At 35.7% G+C, this 17,184-nt stretch overlaps 1 protein-coding gene across 8 annotated transcripts in view; it reads left to right on the top strand.

Moving 5' to 3' along the window:
• Positions 1-11,775, top strand: part of Arms (Ankyrin repeat-rich membrane spanning) — a 240,880-nt gene extending 229,105 nt beyond the window's left edge. For 7 of the 8 annotated variants that reach the window (XM_069816810.1, XM_069816808.1, XM_069816814.1 and 4 more), the window contains one exon: positions 1,438-11,775. In XM_069816810.1, coding sequence (XP_069672911.1) covers positions 1,438-2,870 — 1,433 coding nt within the window. In that variant the 3' untranslated portion in view covers positions 2,871-11,775. The remainder of the gene's footprint in view (positions 1-1,437) is intronic. The other variant, XR_011330235.1, reaches the window with a different exon arrangement.
• Positions 11,776-17,184: the final 5,409 nt, after the last annotated feature.

The raw sequence follows: 17,184 nt of genomic DNA, 5'->3' as shown, positions 1-17,184 counted from the left end.
TAACATTATTTTGCAGAACTTTCATGTAGAACTTAACAGACGAAGCTTAATACCGCTACTTCAAAAAATATCGAAAAATACATAAGTGATGTATTATTAAATTTTGACATCAGCAAATTTTACTTGATGACCTCAGGACTCCTGAAATATAATAAAATGTTAAACAAACATGGCAAATAATATATTTAAATAATTAATTTTATATTCATCTTGAATTTATGTTGATATTTTTTTAAGTTTTTTTTACTTCTATGCATAACAAAACTAGTTATTGGTTCACTGACTTTATACAAAATAAATACATAAATTAAATATACCTTTATGTATAACAAAACTAGTCATTGGTGCACTGATTTTTAGAAAAATACTAAATGAATACATAAATTAAATACACTTATGTGTATGTACGTGCGTGTAGTCATTGTTTCACTTACTTTTAAGGAGCATAAAATAAATACATAAATTAAATATGGTACCTATACTTCTATACTGCGTGTTTAGTTCAAAGTGTGTCATGGCTCGATGTATGCTGTCATGTGGCTGGTCAATGAGCCTAGAGAATTCAATCTGCCTAAACTTCCGCAAAGGCGTATTACCTATGTGCCAGAGAAGTTGCCTGGCAAGTACGGCATTCATTCTGAAGAGTACTTACCGATATGTACGGTAACGCCGGTAGTGGCAGGAATGTGAACTATTTGGAAACACGAACTGAGGTGAATTTTTTTTCTTACTGTAGGGAAATGGGGAGAGGGTGAAGACGATTACTTATGTACAATATTTGACATTAACTTCGACAGTCAACATGGACACGGAGCATTTGATTTGTGTTATGGAATGTTGCCATACTTAACCGATGATAACAAATACCCTGCGTGCGACTTGCCCGCGCAAAACACAGTTCGAAAGAGGTTATGGTAGCACACAGACCGTACAGACCGCCATCTGTTGCTACGACGTTCAAGTTATACCGTACACGTTCTCAAGTTCAGATTGAATGCCTTGAATAATAGGCAACTTCTCTGACATAAAAGCTGAAACTTGCTTCAAATCGCCGACTAACAACAGTGACGTCATGACACACTTTGAAATGAACACCCAGTATATAACAAAACTAATCAATGGTTCGCGGATCTCTATTACGATGAATAACAATACACATTCTGAATGGATCAAATGCTCACTCAAACAAGCTCGACGACTGTTGCTTTGATATTCTAGCTCTATTCAGAGCTCGTTACGTCTGTGTACTCAATATATCACTACAAGTGTACTCAATATATCGCTAATCTGTTTCCAATATTTTGGTGAATGAAATCCGAGCTGTTTTATTAACACATTTTCTTATTTTGACTTTTGCAATATCTTTATCTTAAATTATATTTTACTAAGTGATGTATTTGTTTTGTTTGACGTCTGCTTTCATGTGGATGAGTGTAGATCTCCAGAGAAGCAGTCGGGTGCGAACAACCAGCCAAGGCAGTAGCGTTGTTGATACTTTGGGTGAGACAGAAGTAGTTCTTCTCCAGGCGTCTCCTTTACACCATCCGCACTGGCAGCCAGTGACCATTAGCGTCGGAAGTAGTAGCCACGATTCCAACATGGACTGCAGTCCAAGTGCCGACAGTTCTGCTAGTGCAACTCCTGTCCAGCAACGCAAGCAACGGGGGTCTGGGACATGTATAACGGAGCAGGCCATGAGTGGCAAGCCTCCCTTGCCACCATCCAAACTTGATTCTGCTTCAGGAGTGAGCAGAGGCTCTTTACAAAGTATTCTCCAGCGTACAGGTTCCTCTAGGAGCATCACCAGTTCACAGAGTATTGGCAGTGGTAGTGCTGTGCCGAAGTCCAAACAGCGCCAAAGACCTTCTTCTCTGTTAGTTCTTGGCGATGAATTTAGTGCAGACCACACAACTCCTCCAACCTCTCCTAAACACCATGTTGCATTTCGTTCTCGGTCTGCTGACGATGGTCGTAACAACCCTAAGTCACAACCGACTGGTTCTACATCCCTTTTGACGAGTCTTACCTCTTCCCTCCGTGCTAAAATATCGAATGGTTCCCTTGCTGAAGGAGTAACAGGAAATTCATCTGTTTCTCCGTCTTTCCTTGTAACTCCAACTTCGAGCTTGGAGAAACTGAACAGACTGAAGGACCGCATAATGCGTACAGTTGCTGCTCCTGCTGGAAACAACTCGAGCGCCTCAGCAATGGCCAGTGTGGAAACAGAACAGAATGTTGATATCGACAGCGATGACGAGAGCACCCCTCTAGTGTCTGAGATATCCACCCCAGCAGCCAATAGCAGCATGAATACCCTGGCATCTGAATTCCTTAACCGTGGCTTTGCCGTAGTAGGCGGTTACAGCAGTCATTCTGGAAGTAGTGAGGACTCTCCCTCTTCTGTTAAAACGACGCCTGTATCTCCTCCAAAAATGATAGAACAGCAACAGCAGGAACAAGACGTCAAAGAACCTCAGGTGCACGAAGCCGACAACGGCAATCTGGACCCCCTCATAAGCACTTTATCCGAAGATGAAAACAATACACCTGCGGCAGAGAACTATGTCTCCTCATCCTGTGGCTCGTCTGTTTCTTTGAGTCAGATGTTGGAACCGACGAGCAACTACTACCACCTGGTGGCAGTGAGTGACAGTATAAGTAGTGTGGCCAGTAGCGCAGATGTTGGTTCACATTTCAGTTCTCATGAACAACTCAGTGACTCTGATTTGCGACTCAACTGCAGTAAAGTGATGCTTCCTTCTTCAAGTCACTTATCAAGACAGGATGCCCTCGACCGCTCAGGATCCAACAGCCGTAGTGACAGCAAAGATCGCCAAGACGATTGGAGTAATCCAGAAACTACTGTATGATTCAGCGTCTTGTGGGATTGAACATGCAGTGTCAACGTGTGTCATCCTCAGCTATCAACCTTAAGAAATCACGAGTGCTTGTCTCACATGGTGCACATATATTTTTATTTCGAAATTGATGATACAGTATTTACGTTCGCTACAGGTTATGAGATGTCTTCAGTAATTTTGAAGCTTTAATGTACAGTATCAAACCGTTATTAATGACTAATATAATACTAAAACTAAAATCAGAGACAAAAATTGATAGTGACTTCAGAATGGCATTCTGTAATATTGAAATATCTACAAGGAAATTAAGCGACTGAAATCTCCGGTTAATACGTGTTGACATAGACTCATTGGAAGTGTGTTAAAAACATGTGCTAGATAAAAAAAAAAACAAATATATTAATAATGTATGACTGATTCGTGGTTGAAAAACTACGCCATCTGCACAAACAATTTGTATGAGTAGATATGGCATAAGACTACTTTATCAGATTTCTCTTGAAATTGACAATTCTTTTTTTTTTATGTGGTTGTACTTAGAAGTCAGTATTGTTATAGTATGAAGCTGTTTGGTATAAATTGACTGAAAGACAGTTACCAAAAGGCACATACCATATGTATTTATTTTTTATTTGACTGCATTTTACATGCATACCTACAAATATACTTCCAGAATAAGATAGTTTTGTGTACTCTGTAGTGATATCCACTACAACTTATGTGATACTGTTAATTTATAATTAAAACAGTGTTCAGATTAGACTAGCTCTTGTATTTCATATTACCTGCATTATAAACATTTGAAGGTAAATGTGTTGTAAGAAATAGACTTTTATCTTGAAAAATTCAATACCTACAACAAAAAGGAAGTGCCAAGAATGTACTAATCTTTATTAAATTAGTAAACAGATGAAAGTCAATCTAATGAAATACAGACATCGTACTCAAATCAAGATCCTGAGTGCATTTCTATAGAGATACAGGGTGGTGTGTAGCAGCCTAAATTCCATGCTCAGTGTACATCATTGTCGATAATATCAGTATATCCACAGATGCATAACTTTGTATATTCACAGTTGTTTTGGCTTATTATACTAAGGTTGGATAAAAAGTGATGGCAACAGTTCTATATTTCTGACATGGCTTTATTCACAGGGGTACAACATTTACGTACCTTCTATATAGTCGCCCCCCTTATTTATTACCTTTTGCCAAATGTTTGGAAGACGTCGTACACCATCAGTGCGTCCATCTTTGTTGATGTTCCTTATTGACCGCCCTAAAGCACGGATAACTTCATCTCTGATATTGTACTGGGTCCCTCGCAGTGGTTCTTCCACTTTGGTGAAAAGATTGTAATCACATGGATCATATCGGGTGAGTACGGTGGATGTTCCAGTAGTCCGCGTTTTCCGTCTGCTTTGGAGGTACAACGTGGTGCAGTATTACCCCATCAATGTCATATGCCACAGTGAACATCACTTTCACATCCCTGCCTTCCCGGAACGCTTTAACCCATCATGCCACTGTGCGATATGGCAACACTGCATCAGCATATGCTTCATGCAGTCCCTGAAAACATTCTTGTGCACTACGACCTCGTGTCACTTCAATTTTGATCCAGGAACGTTGCTTTAGTTTTGTAAACACTGTCTTAGGGCACTCGCACTATCCGATGAAAGTCAGTGTTCTACACACTGCAGTAGATTGACAGAGTACTGTCGCCACTGGCTGCACTAACTCATCTAACAGTCCTTGCTCATGTCCACACAGCTGGCAACTCTCGAACGCACCATCATCACGTGACAGCAGTGTTGCCATTACTTTTTATCCAACCTATGTAATTTGGTATTGTCGGTAGTCTGCATTGATATTTTATAACCGAATCTACGTAACGGTTAAGTTTCCAGGATACATCTTAGTAGGCCTATTCCTAACAGTTTCAAAATCCATGTTACTGCAAAATCTTGGAATAAGGTTATGCCACTTAACCCTCGACCAGATGCATATGTGTGTAAACTGTGCTAACTTGTAAGAAAATTATCCTGACAGTTTCCTTTGCAATTGTCAAGACAGTAAACCCTCGATTTAACAGACTATTGGGAGCAAATGGATATCCGTTAAATCGAAAGTCTGTTAAATCGCGAATTTTTAAAAAGAATATATTTTAAAATATAACACAATAATTTGAACATATTAATATCACATATTAAATGTACATAAATTTTTATCTCGCGAGAAAACAGTAAAAATATGCACCAACTACATTGAGTTCTACATTAGGGCTGTTACATTTTCATTTAATTTTGAAAGAGTGTATTGCAACTAATTTCTCCAAATTTTCTTCACTTTAGTTCATGTGTTTATCTGAAGCACATTCTTGAACACAGAAAATGATCTTTCTGCATTACAAGAAGTGACAGCTGCATACTTAAGTGAAGAAATTTGGGACAAAGTGAGGCCGAATTGTAAGTCTTTTGCATTTCTACATGACCATGACTTCATCGGGAATGGAACACTCAATCTTCAGACTTTGCAGCGTTATGCCTTAACCACGACACTATCACAAGCCCCAAAATACACAAGAACTTACGTCTTTATTACAACAATCATAATTAACTAGGCTACATCACCGTTCGTTCTTAGACATTACTTTTCCTCAAACCATTTTGACACAAAATCTCCTCTTGCAGTTCTAACAGGAGCCATAACAGCAGTGGCGTAGCGTCAATGTAAGCTAAAAAGCTCAGCTTCCCCAGTTAATAATAATTTAATAATAAACCTGCAGTTTATGGACAAAATTATTTACTAATTTTAATAGAATTTATATTTACGCGTTAAATATTGTGATGCGGCAGCTCAGGATGATTTGTGATGCAGCAGTAAACAAGAAGCCTGCACACACCAGCTTCCAAGCAGACTTGTTTCTTTCACTCATTCTTCTGTGTAACCCACTCCGCAGATTTTCCATCCCTTTCTAACTAAACGATCCTGGTCGCAAGGCTCGCACGAAGCTAGCTTTGATATTGAAAATAAGTAGTTTCCGAGTTATCCCTTTTCGTCAGTTGTGTTCAGTTGAAGTGTTAGTGTGCATTGTGGCTGATATAATAAATAATGAGTGAAATAACAGTTCCTGACACCAATTTACTTGAATTTTTTAGGACAATTCTATTATCAAGACTGACTTACGAACTAAAGTGTGATCTAAAAAACAAATGACCGACTTCCTTGCTGTCAATGAAGGACACACTCAAAACACAGACGCATACTTACGTAATGATACTAATACTCTATCTATTGATCGTTAATATTGTGATTTCTCTAAGTATGACAGGGAGTGAGCTAATGTTATACGTATACATGTCTATTTGTTAGAGATATGTGTAAAGCGTGAAATCATATTTTACTACGTACCATTTGAGGTCATGCCTTATTGTTGTTACGAGGTTCCAACCAATCTTCGACTGCTGACTTGACATTGACTACTATTTATTTTAAGACTATATTTTTGTAATACGTTTTCTCATATTGCATGAAAGACAACTTGAGTTAGCTTCCCCTGCTCAAAATTTCATGCTACGCCACTGCATTATAGCACTTCATAATTCGTCATAAAAATATACTAAATTGATGTTTACAAGCATGCTGCTTCTGCCTTCCTTTCTTTCAGTATTTTGGCCTCCAGTTTGTAGAATTGGGAGTTGAAAATTCCAGTGTAACAAAAGGAGTGTTTTTAGTTTGTTAGGAGTCCAAAGACTAGTTGTTTGGTATTATGCCACGAAACCACATTACCGGTAGCTTTCTTTTATTTCTTTTTCTCAATAGACAAATAACATAGAAATACCAGATTCTATGAAGCAACATTCATAAAATGAAAAGTCTAAATATGTGCTATTAAATATAAAATCTTCAAAATCTGCATTATGCATTAATTTACTCCCAAAAAAAAAAAACCCAAAACATGAAAACATGCACAGAAAAAGTATAGTTATTTGGAACGATAAGTCATAAAACGAATATTTGCAAAGTTTGAGAAGCGTAAGGAGCTTATATAAAAACATGCATTTGCATGGAAATCCAGGGTCTACTGATCTACATTTTTGTAATAGACCTACTCATTTAAATTTAATCTAAAATGAAGGTAAACGTATTGTAATATATTTTACTATTTTATTTATTTTATTTGTACTTAATGACATTAATAAATATACACTGATATGAAATTTTGTTAATAATGTTGTTGAAAAAAATTAGATTTTTCGTTTTTAACATTAAACAAAAATTGTTGGAGTGTTTTAGTGGAAAGTCCAAAACACTAGTTGTCAGGTAGGGTGCCATGAAACCACATTACCGGTAGCTTTCTTTTATTTTTTTTTTCTCAATAGACAAATAACATGGAAATACCAGATTCTATGAAGCAACATTCATAAAATGAAAAGTCTAAATATGTGCTATTAAATCTAAAATCTTCAAAATATGCATTATGAATTAATTTACTCCCCCCCCCCCCAAAAAAAAGCCAAAACATGAAAACATGCACGGAAAAAGTATAGTTATTTGGAATGATAAGTCATAAAACGAATATTTGCAAAGTTTGAGAAGTGTAAGGAGCTTATATAAAAACATGCATTTGCATGGAAATCCAGGGTCTACTGATCAACATTTTTGTAATAGACCTACTCATTTAAATTTAATCTAAAATGAAGGTAAACGTATTGTAATATATTTTACTATTTTATTTATTTTATTTGTACTTAATGACATTAATAAATATACACTGATATGAAATTTTGTTAATAATGTTGTTGAAAAAATTAGATTTTTCGTTTTTAACATTAAAAAAATTGTATATTATGATTCAGAGAACCTCACCACAAATTTTCATGCAGATAGAACCCTTCGGTCAGCTGTTTCAGCTGACATTTAATAAAAAAGGTTGCATGCTCTAGGTGCCCTTTAAACTTTTAAACAATTTTTCCCCTTGAAATTATTCAAATCAGCTTTACAGGGAGCAGTAATTCTGCATTTTTCTCCGTTCTACTGATTCTTCCCTATATGGTAATGCAGAATTCCTGCACAGAAACATTATATGTAATTCGGTACATCATTGTAACATTAATTGCAGCTAATTGTTACGTAATTTTACCATAGTGTTCTTTTACTATCATCAAACAAAACCTGTATCATCTCATTTTCATAAAAGCGAATTCACAATTACAGGTATAACCAGACTACTTCTTCCTTTACGATTATAATTAGTGATAGTGTAATACCAAGAAAATGAGCGACCAAAGAAACAGTTCATGAGTGATCACATTATACAATAAAATTTAACACTCAGAAAAAAAGCCTATTCATAGTTTAAAAAAGCCACGATATGCAAACTCACTGGCAATGTCACTGTTTACAACTTTACTATTGGAATGACGAAATGTCTTTATCGTAAATATGATACCAGAATTTTTCCACAAGTCAACGGAAATATGCACAAAGAATGTCCATCCCTGTATTTTAAAGACTGTAGTAAGGACAGAGTTATATTTTGAGAGTTAAATAAATCGTTTTGAATACAAGGCAAAGGTAACATATTTGGTGTGTGTTGAAGGGAAGTTATGGATGGTAAAATTTGAAAAATTGGTTAACTTTTCATCAGTATTATTATGAGTTCTAATCATAAATATTCTGTATAAAAATTATCAAAAAATGTTTGAGTGAGAGATATTTATACCAGACTAATTATTGTGAAATTTCGAATTTGTGTACTAGATTATCAGAAATGTTTCTGGTTTTATCTTGTCAGTAGACTGAATGAACACGCACAAGTTATTTAATCGCTTGCTTGCTTCTCATTGGACATTAAATTGGTATTGTAAGTGCACATAGGTAACCTTTTTTATTGTTCTTTTTATTTATAAGTTAAGGAAATATGCCAAATTCTTAGGTTCACCTCAGTCCACAGATGTATATGTCTTTTCTTTCTTTATCATATACAGAATGTTCTGAAAAAAGGTTCCAATATTTAAAGAGGAAGTAGTATGCATCAAAACAAGAAATAAAAGTCCTACAAACATGGTTTTGCCTTCTGAGAAATGTTTACCATTACTGTAAGAGCAACATATCTTCCATTCTGAGGTCTTTGGTAAGAAACAAATAAACCAGAATGCAACCGTTTGTCACTACGTATTACAGATACGAAATTAACTTACCTGACTGGTACAGTAATACTACTGCAGTAGTACGATTATGAACTCTAACGTACTGTCATCTGCTTAAGCATCCTCTTGATACAGTAAAACCTGTTCACGACGGAAGTGACATGATCCTAATTTTTTTTTCCGTTGTGGACAGGTTTCCGTATTATTCAGATGTGAAATTAAAATGGAATATTTTATCATGCTTATACATGAAAAACAAAATGACATGCCGCAAACTGCAAGAAGTACAAAGTATTCCGTTTAACACTATGCATATTAAATTAGCTTTCTGTCGGTTATTCCGTTGGTGAATCATCTTGATTAAAATCTGATTTTCTGTATAAATGTTATCGTAACTCACTCATTACCGGTAGTCATTAAACATTAAAGTTACTGATCTCATTCAATTTAATATCTAACACTATATTATAATATTGTAGTGTATATCACTGCACATTATTAATTAATTGGACTGGGAGCCATCTATTAGAAGCGTTTAATTCTGGCTTATCTAATTTCTTTGCCAGTTGCAGAATAGATCCAGAAATTGACATGTTCTTCGAAAGATCATGAAGAACCCACTCTCAATACAGTTCATTTATTTCCACATAAACAATTGCTTTATGGTTCCTTTTATTTCACCAATATTGGCCACAAGCTGCCCACTCATTACGATCTTTATTTTTTTTTTTAATGTCACACCTGACTTTTCCACAACTGTACTTCAATATTATTTCACATAGACTTTGTTTCTAATTTTCCTTTAACTCGATAACTTTTACTTCATCACTTAATGTTAATGCCACATTTTATGCAACTTTTTTTTTTACCTGGAAATCACTACGCTTGCGCTCTGTCTAGCTACGACAGTATACGGGTGTGAAGCATTGAAAATCTTTGAAGGGACTCGTCTGCCTAGTCAACAGGGTAATACAATTTATGACTGACAGGCCAACATACTCTCGTACCCTCTAAAATTTTGCAAAGTGAACTTATTTTTATCTTAGTGACCTACAAATTTCGTATATTCCTTGAAATTACACGCTGTTTCAAAATATAGTTTACATTAAAACAGTGTGCCCAAAATATTATTTCCGTTTTTAAAAGTAGCAGGCATTTTCCGTTTCCACGTTGGGCAGTTTCCGTTTTATTCAGTAAAAATTATACATAATACATACGAATTTCGATGGGACCAATAAATTGTTCCGAAATAGACAGGATTCCGGATTATTCAGGTTCCAATTTGAACAGGTTTCACGGTTTGTAATACATAGTGACAAATGGTTGCATTCTATTTCCTCATTTGTTTATTGCCAAAGAGCTCACAGTAGAAGATATGTTGCTCTTATAGTAATGGTAAACATTTGCTCATTTCTCAGAAGATGGTAATTTTAGGACCCATGTTTGTAGGACTTTTATTTCTTGGTTTTTATGCATACTACCTCCTCTCCAAATATTGGAACATTTTTTCAGAACACTCTGTACAATTTTGCATTTAACTTGTGTGATTCTAACAAAAGAGTCAATTTCACATTTGCTTACAGAAAAAAATTGAGACATAAGAGACATTATAGATTGTATTAATTTGTCCTACAGAATTTATCTGTAATATTGACACTTAATATTTGAGGAGAAAAATTCGCTCCGGCGCCGGGGATCGAACCTGGGTCCTTGGTTCTACGTACCAAGCACTCTGACCACTGAGCTACGCCGAATTCAATCCACAGCACCAGATCGAATTCTCCGCCTTCAATGTTTCCCTTTATGGCCTGACTCCAATCTATAATATTCTCTCAGCTAGCAGTGCATAATAACTGCAGATTCCCGGCCAACAAGTCATTCAGCTGAGTGCGCTCCCAGTATAATGGCAGTTGACATTGGACATATTATACGTCAACATATATGCCTAACTTGGAGTCAGGCCACAAAGGGAAACATCGAAGGAGGAGAATTCGATCCGATGCTGTGGGTTGAATTCGGCGTAGCTCAGTGGTCAGAGCACTTGGTACGTAGAACCAAGGACCCGGGTTCGATCCCCGGCGCCGGAGTGAATTTTTCTCCTTAAATATCAAATAAGAGACATTGTTTTAATAGATAGCTATCTTAAGCATTTAAATATGATAAAATGTATGAAAGAATATTAGCCTCTTTTCTGAAGAAAAGTCATAAACATATAGTTGAAGTATGTGTCCACATGTATGTTTATTGATGTGTGTATTTAATCACTGACTGATTTCAGTTACATGTCACATGATGCAGTTGAATAGGTACAAAATATCTAGTGTACCGGTATTTATATACAAAATGTCTGAAATATTCGCAGTTTTCTTGATTTAGATCAGAGAATAAATGTTACTTGTTGTATAACGTTATTATTTTACTTGTTTAAATCTGAAATTAAAGGGAACTCATACCATCTCAATTGGTTGTGAGATGAGATTAATAAGAGCTCTATAGTTCAGTACCTGCTGGACCTGATTAAAGATGTATTCATTCGTTAGCAACCCAGTTAAATCAGTGTGTTTTGAAGTATTTCTTCCATGAGCTCAGCTGTAATGGTATTACAACAACTCAGTGTAGTACCAAACCTGCCTTACAGTGAATGTGATCTGGCTTCAGACGGTGCCTCATTAGCAATACAAGTGGTATGTTATTTTCAGTGGTAAAGTGTATTAGTTTTGAGATATGTACATAGATTAAATAAAATGTTTTTAAAATTATGTCTATAAAATTGTATTTCCTCTTCCTGAACAATAACACTGCACAACAGATTTTAACTCCATGTTGAATCTTTCGTACACTACTTTTAACACTTGAATACAAATAATTGATTAAATGGCGATCTTACTCGTGTTAATTATGTAAGCATGTGCGACTTACAGCTGTTTCGGTGCTATTCCACACCATCCTCAGAGCCTACTAGATCTCGGCGCTATCTCAACTTTGTTGCCTGTTGTGTGGGTGCGTTCGTGTGATGAAGAGTTGTGTCAAATAGTGTGTGTGTTCTGAAATTGATTTGTGTGTTGAGAATTTGACTGGGGTGTGTTTTAGTGTGTCTGTATATTTCTCACTAGAACAATATGAAATATAAAGACACACTAAAACACACCCCAGTCAAATTCTCAACACACAGATTAATTTCAGAACACACACACTATTTGACACAACTCTTCATCACACGAATGCACCCACACAACAGGCAGCGAAGTTGAGATAGCGCCGAGATCTAGTAGGCTCTGAGGATGGTGGCGAATAGCACCGAAACAGCTGTAAGCCGCACATGCTTACATAATGAACATGAGTAAGATCGCCATTTAATCAATTATTTATATTTTAACTTTTCTTTGTGCTGGGCACGTGATACATGTTTTCTATATAATTTGAATCTCCTGAATACGAATATGATAATAAAAAACAGTTGTTTGTTACGGTTTTTGAGAAATTTTCGAATTTACGGTATATCTATTCAAAATACTGTTTTATACACCGGTGATGACAATAAATACTCACTGTTCAGAAGATCACAGCTTTCTTTTTCTGCATTTTCTTTTATACTGGCTAAAGTCCAACAATAGTCTGCTAGCATATTGGTACTCCACTGTCCTTGGTATCTTTTTTCCATAGTTGAAATTTCTTGAGGAAAGCGCTCACCATGCTCATTACTAAAATCACCACAATTCTCGGGGAATTAAATGATGCACTGTTGAGAAACTGCTTTCGTACTGTACCATATTCGAAGGCTTCAGAATGACCAGCTTCTTCTTCGGGTGATGAAGAAGAATCATATACAAAATTAATCGGAGGTTTTGACACAGGCAATTCGGAACTGTGAGGGACTGGTCAGATGGCTGATGGAATGTTTTGATAGATTGTATGTTTGCTTTTAGATGTCATACCCTGTACTGGTGGAGTCAAACAAAAGTAACAGTCTGTATTATGATTAGTTGGTTCCGTACAAATTATTGGTAACGGCAAACCTCATAGCTCGATTTTTTCCATTTAACCAGTATTGTAAATTTGAGGTACAAGTTTTGCAACAAATATTAGAGGTCCATTTTTTAACAAAATCGCCTACTTTGCACCTGAAATATAATTCTATGCTTTTTGAGTATATGGGGTTAATTTGCATTTTTGTTTAACTGGAACGAACTTACCACAAATATAGCAGAAACTGTCTGTTTTGTTAACACACGAGACATTTTTCACTTATCCGATATAACATAAACTATTAATAAATTATCACTGAAGCACACTTTAAAGAAATACACGTCTTGCACAGAATATAACACCACGGAAACTGGTTAATTTGAAATATTATTTAATACTCCCTTCATAGCCCCGTAGTTCAGTAATACTACGGCTATAGGTCTGAAACAATTTATGCCTCCCACCAAGTGCCAATAACTTATGCAAATATTATTAGGCATTTAACTGTCAAAAAAAATATAAAAAAAGGGTATGTTAGGAGAATATCTGAAATTTATTTTCAGCTCTTTTTTTTTTTTTTTTTTTTCAAAATTTTGCCGCCCCTACGAATTTCTGCCCTGGGCCAGGGCCATGTGGCTAGAGTTGTCAGATTTTAAAAAATATCAAAGAGGAACATTTTATTGCAAATGATATACAAGTGAATTAATAATAATGTATTAATTTAGTGTAGCCTATGTATGTATCCGTGGCGCTACAGCCCGTGAAGGGCCTAAACCGACCAGCCGGCTGCTGGCCTCACGCCCACATGCCGAAGCAGAGATGGACGCTCATCCAACCAGAATGGAGATATCGTGTGGTTAGCACGATGATCCCCCCAGCCATTATAGCTGGCATTCGCAACCGGATTTCGCTACCTATCGTAGCTCCCCAAGTGCATCACGATGCTGGGTGGGCACCGGTCCCATACACTGGCCGAAATTTCATGAGAAAATTTCTTCTCGCACGAGGACTCGAACCAGCGCGCATTCTGTAACGCGAGTCCTAGGCAGGATGCCTTAGACCGCGATGCCACGCGCGGGACCTATGTATGTATAGGATAATTAATTTATTTTCAATATTTCAATGAACATTTATCATTACATTTGTTATAATTTACAATATTGTGTCATTTAATGTGATATTTTAATAAGCCCTATAAAAGAACAAAAGTACATTTTCGTTAAGTAAGCTAACATTAAGATTAACATATAAACATCAAAATACAGACTTAAAATGGTAGGAGAGTATTCTTTTAAATCTGCATAGGCCTATACCTAAAGTCTGAAGACGATGTGTGCTGCATTTGTTCTGCATCTTCCGCGAATTTCAATTCCGCTTAGGAATGGATAATACAGTATATTTAAAATCGGGACATTCTGCGTCCCGCGACAGGTATGAGCAGTACACAGAAAAGTTTCCTAAAAATCGGGAATGTCCCGTCACATCGAGACATCTGGCAACCCTACATGTGGCCCGTGCTTAAATACCTTCATGGATACCAAACTAGAGAAAATTTTGTGTAATTCTGGAACGCAGATTTTTTAAATTCAAATTCTCGCTCGTAGAGAATTTTAGAAAAGTGAGTTAGCCTATTTATCAACAATTTTTTTACATCTTGATTAAAGCTGATATACATGTACCCCTGAAGTATCCGTAAATCGAACATATGACGCAGTTACAATTAACTTCATTCAAATAGTTCAGAATATGCCGCCGCTGTCTAACCACGGCCACATTACAGTGTCACCAACAGATATTGTTTTCCACCAAACTTACTCGTGTTGGAATAACACCAAATTCTCACCAGACACGTTTAAAATTGTCGTAGTAGTAGTAGTAGTAGTAGTAGTAGTAGTAGTAGTAGTAGTAGTAATAGTAGTAGTAATAATAATAATAATAATAATAATAATAATAATAATATATCACCACTTTCTAATTTATATATTTTCAGTGCAAATTAGGTACCGTACATTTATGGTATTAGATTGTGCAAGAACTGTTAAAAACAATGATAAAACATTTATGCTTGCAACAGGTGTATGTAGCTCCGAAACGTTGGATATCTACATTTATGGCACGGGCAAACATTAGAAATCTCGCACCATGTTGAACATTGTGGACGCTCCAATCAATTGCATGAGCCAATAATCGACTTCCTAACGTAGTTTTAGAGACTGCTTTCAAATACTTATCACTGAAGTTTATTTTTCTAATTTCAAAAATTATCATATTTTTACCATAAATAATTTAAAAAATAATTTCTTACTGGCATTCAGTCCTAACAGGTATACAAAACACCAGTAGTCGGCCTGGGTAGTGTAGTCGGTATAGCGCTGGCCTTCTGCACTCGAGGTTGCGGGTTCGATCCCGGCCCAGGTCGGTGGCATTTAAATGTTTTTAAATGCGACAGGCTCATGTCAGTAGATTCACTGGTATGTAAAAGAACTCCTGCGGGACAAAATTCCGGCACACCGGCGCCGCTGATCAAAGACGTTATAATAGTATACTAGACTCACACAGAGCGCTGGTGTGCTGTCCAAAATTGAAACCAGTCTGCGCATGTTTACGCCGCCATGCTACTGGTGGAAATAGAGCGGTAAACACGATTGTCATACTTGTCCTTTGTTTTGTCTCGGGTGTTTTTAGTGAACAGTGTGAAAGTAATGGCAATAGAATTTTGAAAGATGATATATTATCGCCGCGGACTCATGCTTAACATGTCGGCATCATACAATAACGTGCGGTGTGCTTTTAAAACATAATTTTGCCGACCGATTGTTGCTCTGTAGGTTTCACTCTAAGCGTCACGTTGTCACGTCTACTTCCACGATAAGAATAAGCACTAGTTTCTTATGTTGGCTTTCTTAACTCTTAATAATAACTCTTTAATAATAATTTTAATCACATACCTTAATGTTCGTCCTCAGCACAAGACATTGCAACCTCGATTTTAGTCCACGTGGATTAGACAAGTAAGTGTCATTTAATAATGGAAGAAATTAAAAACAATAATACAATTAAATTTGAAAGACCTGCCGAATGTTAGTGCATGAGGCCGCTCAAAGACCTGCCGAATGTTAACCATGAGAGCGTGGCGATAATACCATCCCTGTTTAATTTTCCAAGCCATTTGCAAAAGGTACGATATAATATTATCTCTGTTGTTACAATATTAATATAATTAAAATCAATCAGTAGTTTACGACAATGAAGAATACTTATCAGACTGTAGAGAAGTCACACTGAGTGAATTATTTAGACTTACACATCATATGTTAAAACATTAGTGGAAAGATAAATTTTTGCTTTTATTATGTAAATGAATTTATCTGCAAGATTATAAACTTTCATTCAAGATCCATATATGGATAAATAAATATACAGATAATAAATAAACAAATAAATAAATAAATAAATAGCTATAATAGCTAAGCCTTCTTTGTGAACTTATGATTCAGAGTTCACATATAAATAACTCTTTTACATTTTGCCGGACATATATTTTATTAACAAAAGCAAGGAATGGCATCTTATTGATATTACATATGTGCATAAAAATTATGTACCATCACTCCGCAAGCAATGATAATATATCTATTTTATTTATTTAAAATAAAAATACAATATGTAAAAAATCCACACATAAAAAATGTGTTTTTTTTTTATCTTGCATAAAGTGATTGTTTAGTTTTTAGGTCTTCAAATTACCTATTGTTTGCAATGTATTAGGTACCGATACTTTTTATAATTGATAGCATTCCCTTTATTTATTGAAGATTTTTTTTAATGATTTATTGATCGATCAGCGCATTTAGCGCTATACAGATCAATTGAAGAATGAATTCAATGTAATTTGGCTACCTTCGCACACTATATTTTGCCAGATTACCTATGTCCTGTGGTCTAGAAGTATCGGTAATATAATTTTCGATTCTTTAAAACTTAACAACAAGTCTATACTGATTATCACATATTTATTTCACTTAAGAATTTGATTATAATAAGAACTTGTGTAATCAAGGTGCATATATTTATGTCTTGTGATCTAAGAGTAATGTATGTTAATATAATTTTAGATTCTCTGAAACCTAAAAATTTGCTGATTATCGTAAAATTGTACAAGCTATAATGTGTATTGTGTAGGCCTATTTATGGATGTATGA

The sequence above is a fragment of the Periplaneta americana genome, chromosome 17 (genome assembly GCF_040183065.1).
Source record: "Periplaneta americana isolate PAMFEO1 chromosome 17, P.americana_PAMFEO1_priV1, whole genome shotgun sequence".
In the NCBI taxonomy this organism is placed as follows: Eukaryota; Metazoa; Arthropoda; class Insecta; order Blattodea; family Blattidae; genus Periplaneta; species Periplaneta americana.
This window is presented reverse-complemented; position numbering and strand designations above follow the sequence as displayed.